Source organism: Hordeum vulgare, chromosome 3H, assembly GCF_904849725.1.
Source record: "Hordeum vulgare subsp. vulgare chromosome 3H, MorexV3_pseudomolecules_assembly, whole genome shotgun sequence".
Taxonomy (NCBI): Eukaryota; Viridiplantae; Streptophyta; class Magnoliopsida; order Poales; family Poaceae; genus Hordeum; species Hordeum vulgare.
In genome coordinates this window covers 358697302-358705990 of record NC_058520.1, presented here as the reverse complement: position 1 = coordinate 358705990, position 8689 = coordinate 358697302, and the positions used below count along the sequence as shown (strand labels likewise).

Below are 8689 nucleotides of genomic sequence, written 5' to 3'. Positions count from 1 at the left end.
AGCCTCTAATCGAATAATCCCGAGACATGCATGCATGTTGACCACTGCCCGCCTCGGCCACGACGCAGAGACAAAACCCCCGCTGATGCCAGGAAGCTCCCCCCCGCGCGCGGTCAGGTGTAAACACGCGCGTGAAAAATGAAGAGCTAGCTCGAAAGCGTAGTTTCATTATCTTGTAGGACGACGACCACATCCCGTGCCGGGTCCAAGCTCGCACAGTGCAGCGGACCTGTACGAAATGTGTCGAGGTCAAGGACCCGCTCAAGGTAGGTGAGGTGAAACTCGATAATGTGGCTGCCGTGGTCTTCCTCCTCACCAGCTTCTTCAACCATTCCCTTCTCCTGGGCGTATATATAGGGACTCCTTCGTCTGCTCCCTTCGTACTAGCTCGTACCCCAAGCCAAACCAGTGAGTCCCCTGTCGGAAGGCAAGGAGGAGCTGCGCAACAGAGCTAAGCCAGGGCAGGCCAGGCCAGTGCACTGTGCACAATACTCCTAGAATAGAGTGATCAACGGAGGAAGAAGACGAAGATAAGTAAGTAAGTAAGTAAGCAATCAATCAAGCAGAGGCGAGGATGGATCGAGAGATCCACCGGGTGACGAGCCTGCGGCGGGACAGCTCGCTATGGCGGCGCGGCGACGACGTGTTCTCGCGGACGTCGTCGCGGTTCCAGGAGGAGGAGGACGACGAGGAGGCGCTGCGGTGGGCGGCCCTGGAGCGGCTGCCCACGTACGACCGGGTGCGGCGCGGGATCCTCACGGTGGAGGACGGCGGGGAGAAGGTGGAGGTGGACGTGGGGCGGCTGGGCGCCCACGAGAGCCGTGCGCTCATCGAGCGGCTGGTTCGCGCCGCCGACGACGACCACGAGAACTTCCTCCTCAAGCTCAAGGAGCGCATGGACAGGGTCGGCATCGACTACCCCACCATCGAGGTGCGGTTCGAGAAGCTGGAGATCGAGGCCGAGGTGCGCGTCGGCAACCGCGGCCTCCCCACGCTCATCAACGCCGTCACCAACACACTCGAGGTACATCATTCCTTCTCCTTCCGCTCCAAAACAGATGCGACAAGTCCATGCATGGCGGCTTACCTTCAATTTGCATTTGTTTTTTGTTTTCCCCCCACACCACTCGAACAAGCATGTTGATCATAGTTAATGATAACTAATCAGTCCTGGCTTGGCTGCGACAGTACATGTACATGGTAGGGCCAATTAGTCGATGAGGATGGGCTGCTTTTGCGTTTTGGTGCAGCTGGTTCCGCGATGGAGGCGAGCGACGGTGCTCTCTCGTTTATCATATGGTTATCGACAGCGACGCTGCGAAAATTGAAGCCAAGTAGGGGCTTTGTTTTCTCGTTTTTGCGATTGCAACTTGCCAGCGAGCTGTATGCCTTTTGGCCCATCGGCAAGCAATGCGGTAGGTGAGTCGCCTCTCGGCGCGTGATATTTTCTTGGCTTCACAAAAGACCAAGCACACGCTGCAGCTTGATTGCCGTTTCGGCCACTTGTCCGGCAGAAAGTATTACTCTGACCGTGTCTCGCTTTCGAGGCTTTTTTTTTCTCCACGTGACTTCGGAATTCGAGATTTATTAAACCTAGCCGCCACCTAATATTCAGGTCCTCATCCTTTCTTCTTTCAATTGCACCAAGTACTAGTAACAATTTTATATTACTCCGTATTATACAAAGATAAATGTTTATTTAAACAAGAAATGTGATCTTTTAGGAGTAGTACAAAATTTCCTAGCATAAAGTAGCCCAACAAGAGCCCAAACTGTCGCGACGCCGGGCTCGGCCCGCAACGGAGCCTGCCGCTCCTGCCCGACTTCATCACTTACAAAAAAACAAATAACAAATACCGACCGTGTCCCACCAACCTCCGCCTATGGCCACCGGCACCGGCACGGCGTCGCGACGGTCGTTCCCTACCTCCGGCCACCTCCACCGCATCCCCATCCACGCCACGGAATCGTCCGACCTCCACCCCATGGCATGCGATGTTGGCGCATCGGCCGCGCGGCTCTGCGGCATTCCGCCGAGCGAATGGCGTGCGCGTCCACCTCGTTTCGCCAGCGACACCGCCATTGGAAGAAGAAGAACCGTGTCCTTTCTTTCGATATCTCTCTCTAAGCATGTGAATTGCTCGGTGTGCTCCAGGCCGTCGGGAACGCGCTCCACGTCATCCCCAGCCGGAAGCAGGCCATGACCGTCCTCCACGACGTCAGCGGGATCATCAAGCCCCGGAGGATGACGCTGCTGCTTGGGCCTCCTGGCTCGGGAAAGACGACGCTGCTGCTGGCGATGGCAGGGAAGCTGGACAAGGACCTAAAGGTCTCCGGGAAGGTCACCTACAACGGCCACGGGATGGACGAGTTCGTCCCGCAGAGGACCGCCGCTTACATCAGCCAGCACGATCTCCACATTGGGGAGATGACCGTGAGGGAGACGCTGGCCTTCTCGGCCCGGTGCCAAGGTGTTGGCACTAGATATGGTATGCTATGCTCATGCTGCCTAATTATTGGGGCTATGTTATGGATTTGATATGCTTATCTATCTTATACGTATGTCGTAGTGGCGATAATCTCTGATGTTTTTGCTTTTTTGCTTGTTCTAGAGATGCTTACTGAGCTGGCGAGAAGGGAAAAGGCAGCGAACATCAAGCCAGATCATGATATCGATGTCTACATGAAGGTGAGGATGTTATCACATTTTAGAGCACTTTATGCTTCTTAGTGCTGTTTATGTGACTAGCTTAGGATTGAAGACAATCATTTGAACAATGCTTGTTTATCAGTAAATTAGCTAACACTTGTTTCATTACTTACGCCCCTCTAGGCCTCAGCTATGGGAGGGCAAGAATCCAGTATTGTGACAGAATACATACTCAAGGTATAGTCGTCTGCTACCTGTGGGTCCAGCTGAAGCACTGCAAGGATGATTCTTATGGGCATATGTTTATTAATGGAATGATGACTTCTCATGTCTGTTACTCTTGTATGAACTGCAGATACTAGGACTGGATATTTGTGCTGACACGTTGGTAGGCAATGAGATGCTAAGGGGTATATCTGGTGGACAACGCAAGCGTGTCACAACAGGTATATTTTCAATCCTAGACTTGCAATTTTTTTCATTACAATGAAATACTCTTGTTTAAGAAATTCCTAATCGACTCATGTATCTTCAATGCACAGGTGAAATGCTTGTTGGCCCTGCAAAAGCTCTGTTCATGGATGAGATATCCACTGGACTGGATAGCTCAACCACATACCAGATTGTCAATTCTCTCAGGCAGACTATCCACATCCTAGGCGGAACTGCTGTCATCTCCTTGCTCCAGCCAGCTCCTGAAACATACAACTTGTTTGACGACATTTTACTCCTCTCTGACGGGCAGGTTGTGTACCAGGGCCCCCGAGAAAATGTGCTTGAGTTCTTTGAGTTCATGGGGTTCAAATGCCCTGGCAGAAAGGGTGTTGCCGACTTTTTACAGGAGGTGTGTGTATTATCTATAAATTCTCATTACAGCTGCGATTCTGTTTTTTCTTAAAGAGAATGATACTGAAATCTCTGAATAACTGAAAAGGTGACATCAAAGAAAGACCAAGAGCAATATTGGTACAGGGGTGACAGGCCATATCGTTTTGTACCTGTGAAGCAATTTGCGGATGCATTCCGTTCCTTCCATGTGGGAAGATCGATAGAGAACGAGCTTAAAGTGCCATTTGATAGGACCAGAAGCCACCCTGCTGCTCTGGCCACTTCAAAGTTTGGTGTCAGCAGGATGGAGTTGCTCAAAGCCACTATCGATAGAGAGCTTCTACTAATGAAGAGGAATGCATTCATGTACATATTTAAAGCTGTCAATGTAAGTTCATATCTTTAATGTGTTTTCTTTGATTATTAGGATGGAGATTATTAGGCAGCATCAATCTGAACTTCTCCATCATTGCAGCTAACTCTGATGGCGTTCATTGTGATGACCACATTTTTCCGTACCAACATGCACCGCAATGTTGAATATGGAACGATCTATTTGGGGGCGCTGTTCTTTGCTCTCGACACGATAATGTTTAATGGTTTTGCGGAGCTTGCGATGACCGTCATGAAACTTCCTGTCTTCTTCAAGCAGAGGGATCTTCTTTTCTTTCCTGCATGGGCCTACACCATACCATCGTGGATTCTTCAGATCCCTATCACGTTTGTTGAAGTCGGAGTTTATGTTTTCACCACGTATTATGTCATTGGATTTGATCCCAGTGTAAGCAGGTACGAGACTGATGCAGACATCAATTTTCTTACACAATTATATTGCTTCTTACGCAGTTATGTATTTTTATGAGCAAGTATTTTAAATTATTGCTCCACAAGAAATGAACTAGCTCTGTGAAGTCTGAATGATTTCTTGTGCTCAGGTTCTTTAAGCAGTATCTGCTGCTCCTTGCGATCAATCAGATGTCATCTTCACTGTTCCGCTTCATTGCTGGAATTGGAAGAGATATGGTTGTGTCCCACACCTTTGGACCTTTATCATTGTTGGCTTTTGCAGCATTGGGTGGCTTTATCCTTGCAAGACGTAAGTTACTGGCTTGGCCATGATAAAATGGATGTTTTTGCCATCTTTAAATCACAATGATGGAACTAAATGTTAATTGTTGCTTACATGATACCATCTTATTTGTCTTTTGCAGCTGATATCAAAAAGTGGTGGATTTGGGGTTACTGGATATCTCCCCTGTCATATGCACAGAATGCTATTTCAACAAACGAATTTTTGGGGCCCAGTTGGAACCAAGTAAGTACCATCTGTCTTGAGAAGAAATCAAAGTCACCACGGCACCCATATAGAAAATTTAACATGTATTCATATTTTACAGATTGTTGCTGGAACAAATCAGACCATTGGAGTTACCGTGCTTAAGAATCGTGGCATCTTTACGGAAGCTAAGTGGTATTGGATTGGGCTTGGTGCCATGGTTGGATACACTCTCCTCTTCAACCTGCTCTACACCGTAGCACTTTCAGTTTTGAGTCGTAAGTATATTTAGAAAACTACTTATTTATCAAGGATCAGATAATCAACATTTGCAGGTTATAACTTGGGCATTTAACTTTTAGGATAATAACTGTAGCCACTTTCTCTTTGCAGCATTGACAGACTCTCACCCATCAATGTCTGAAGAGGAACTGGAAGAAAAACATGCAAATTTAACTGGTAAAGCTCTAGAGGGTCATAAGGAAAAGAATTCTAGGAAGCAGGAACTGGAATTAGCTCACATTAGTAACCGAAACTCGGCGATTAGTGGCGCGGATTCTAGTGGCAGCAGGAAGGGACTGGTGCTTCCATTTACACCACTGTCACTTACCTTTAACGACACAAAGTACTCGGTGGACATGCCAGAGGTAAATTTCCTATCAATAAACAATGAGGGCACAAGTATGACTGTATACCTACTACTCAAGTTTGCTTACCCAGTTATATTGCTTTATATTCACAGGCAATGAAAGCACAAGGAGTAACGGAAGACCGCTTGTTGCTTTTGAAGGGTGTCAGTGGTTCTTTTAGGCCAGGAGTACTTACTGCATTAATGGGTGTGAGTGGTGCTGGAAAGACAACCCTGATGGATGTTTTAGCCGGTAGGAAAACCGGAGGATACATAGAGGGGGAAATCACCGTATCAGGCTATCCAAAGAAGCAAGAGACCTTTGCACGTATATCAGGATACTGTGAGCAAAATGATATTCATTCTCCACATGTGACAATATATGAATCACTCGTATTTTCTGCATGGCTGCGGCTTCCCGCAGAGGTTTCTTCAGAAAGAAGAAAGGTTAGTTAGCTTTAATCTAGGCAAATTATCAGTTCTTGATGTAGTTCCTATACGCTAACGGGTTAATCTTTGCCCTGCTTCCTTGGCATTGAGGCTTCTTTTTTCTCATCTGATTGGAGATCTTACCGGCTGAACTGTGATGACAGATGTTCATCGAGGAAATCATGGATCTTGTAGAACTCACATCATTGAGGGGTGCACTTGTTGGGCTTCCTGGAGTGAATGGTCTATCAACTGAGCAACGCAAGAGGCTCACAATTGCCGTGGAGCTTGTTGCTAACCCGTCGATCATTTTTATGGATGAGCCAACATCTGGTCTTGATGCTCGTGCAGCTGCAATTGTGATGAGGACTGTTAGGAACACTGTTAACACTGGCAGGACCGTTGTTTGCACCATCCACCAGCCAAGCATTGACATATTTGAAGCATTTGATGAGGTGGTTATTCATTATTCTCTATTTCAGTTATCATGCTTAGCTTTATTAAGGTCATATATTGACTATGTATGGCTGCAGCTTTTCTTGATGAAGAGAGGGGGAGAAGAAATTTATGTTGGTCCTGTTGGCCAAAATTCAGCAAATTTGATTGAGTATTTTGAGGTAAGAAGATCAAAACCAGCAGTTGTACCATATTTTGTAATTCTTGTTGCCAGCTAGATCACATCGAACATTCCTTGTGTACGTTTATTCAGGAAATTGAAGGCATTAGTAAGATAAAAGATGGATATAACCCAGCGACATGGATGTTGGAAGTGTCCTCTAGTGCGCAGGAGGAAATGCTTGGTATTGATTTCGCTGAAGTTTACAGACAATCAGAACTATATCAGTAAGCTTCCCCACAAGCCATTCATATACAGTGCAGCATGAGTGACACTTCTAACTACTTTTCATTTTCGCAATTTCAGAAGGAACAAGGAACTCATAAAGGAGCTAAGCGTGCCACCTCCTGGCTCTAGAGATCTCAACTTCCCTACGCAGTACTCTAGATCATTCGTCACACAGTGTCTAGCTTGCTTGTGGAAGCAAAAGTTGTCATATTGGAGAAACCCATCCTACACAGCAGTGAGATTACTCTTCACCATCGTCATTGCGCTAATGTTCGGAACAATGTTCTGGGACCTTGGAAGTAAAACGTACGTCTCCTAACTGATATTATAACTTCATTTTTGGACATACAACTGTTGTTATAACCGTTTCTATACTTTGGATAAAGTTTCTGCTTCATGTAAGATATATCTGACGCCTTACTTATTCCGTGATGCAGTCGAAGATCACAGGATCTATTCAATGCCATGGGATCAATGTATGCTGCAGTACTATACATCGGAGTGCAAAATTCTGGTTCTGTTCAACCAGTTGTCGTAGTGGAGCGAACAGTCTTTTACCGGGAAAGGGCAGCTGGCATGTATTCAGCTTTTCCATATGCATTTGGACAGGTAATTTCTTAGACTCCTATTTCAGGGCATATGTACGAATGACCTTTGAGAATGCAACTTGTAATCTAAGTCACAGCCGTGGTTAAAGTAACCGAACTGGCAGTTTATCATGGCTCAGTTTATCAACATTATTGGTTATCTCAGTCCTCGAACCTAACAATGTCAAGTTATCCCTTTTCTAGGTTGCTATCGAATTTCCATACGTCATGGTTCAGGCTTTGATATATGGCGGGCTAGTCTATTCCATGATTGGATTCGAATGGACAGTTGCCAAATTCTTGTGGTACTTGTTCTTCATGTACTTCACCATGCTATATTTCACGTTCTATGGAATGATGGCTGTTGGCTTGACACCGAATGAGAGCATAGCAGCTATCATTTCATCAGCATTCTACAACGTATGGAACCTCTTCTCAGGATATCTTATCCCCCGACCTGTAAGTTACACTCTCGATACATTTTTTATTTCTTTTGTGTAAATTTAGTACTACTTACCAGTGCCCCTTGTCTTTCACATTACTCATCCATTGAACTTCTACTTCAGAAACTTCCTATTTGGTGGAGGTGGTACTCGTGGATATGCCCGGTGGCCTGGACGCTATACGGACTGGTCGCCTCCCAGTTTGGTGATATCCAACATCCGCTCGATCAGGGAGTCCCAGGCCAACAGATAACTGTGGCCCAATTTGTCACGGACTACTTTGGCTTCCATCATGACTTCTTGTGGGTTGTGGCTGTGGTGCACGTTGCTTTCACCGTGCTGTTCGCCTTCTTGTTTAGTTTCGCCATCATGAGGTTCAACTTCCAGAAGAGATGAGGAGGACGGCATTCTTTCAGATTCCTTGTACGTAGTGCCATACTGCTGTCCAACAGCCAGTGCGGATGGATTGAACAAAGTATAGTTGTTTCTGTAGATGATATAGAGGTTATTTTGTATTTCAAGCATGTAGAAAATTCGCACAACTATGCTCTGTAGGACTTGTAGGAAAGGCTAATTAGTCTTGTCGAGCCTCCAGCTTCTTCACCAGCTCTAGCTGAGTAACTGCTAATTTACTCGTCGGAGAATGTAAACTTGACCAGTAATGTTGTCATTTCTGACGAGTTAATGGAGGCAGAAAATTTGTTGATTCTTCAATCCCTTGCGAAACTTCTAATTGCTGCCTAAATATCACAAAGCAATTGTTTTATCTCCAGTTTTGTTTGATTACCTTTTTGTTGAAAGAAGTTTTGTTTGATTACTTAGTGGCAGTGCCGCAGTGCATATGTTTCCTAGGATAACTATTACTCTACTTAGTTCTGCAAAAAACCATCGTTTGTATGTTAATTGGTTGATTGCATATCCTCTTCCTGTGTCGTAGCAACGTCTCTACGCATGCGTTTGATTGCTCGTACTCATATGAACGCACGCTCCAATCTTTCACCACA

General features: G+C 46.0%; 1 protein-coding gene across 1 annotated transcript; it reads left to right on the top strand.

Moving 5' to 3' along the window:
* Positions 1–335: 335 nt before the first annotated feature.
* Positions 336–8399, top strand: LOC123443854 (ABC transporter G family member 37). The gene is made up of 20 exons (XM_045120393.1): positions 336–1024; positions 2156–2489; positions 2613–2689; positions 2834–2887; positions 3006–3096; positions 3193–3494; positions 3585–3866; positions 3954–4267; positions 4414–4574; positions 4690–4793; positions 4876–5032; positions 5148–5401; positions 5497–5829; positions 5976–6266; positions 6345–6428; positions 6521–6654; positions 6734–6961; positions 7093–7264; positions 7447–7701; positions 7809–8399. The coding sequence occupies exons 1-20, from the start codon at positions 575–577 to the stop codon at positions 8079–8081; spliced, it is 4350 nt and encodes a 1449-aa protein (XP_044976328.1). The 5' UTR covers positions 336–574; the 3' UTR covers positions 8082–8399.
* The last annotated feature ends 290 nt before the right edge of the window (positions 8400–8689 follow it).

What these genes read in the sequence shown, in the direction of transcription:
- LOC123443854 (XM_045120393.1), top strand. Translation starts at nt 575, where the DNA reads ATGGATCGAGAGATCCACCGGGTGACGAGCCTGCGGCGGGACAGCTCG. An exon ending in CCGTCACCAACACACTCGAG is followed by an intron (nt 1,025 to 2,155) that starts GTACATCATTCC and finishes GGTGTGCTCCAG; the next exon opens with GCCGTCGGGAACGCGCTCCA. An exon ending in ATTTGATTGAGTATTTTGAG is followed by an intron (nt 6,429 to 6,520) that starts GTAAGAAGATCA and finishes ACGTTTATTCAG; the next exon opens with GAAATTGAAGGCATTAGTAA.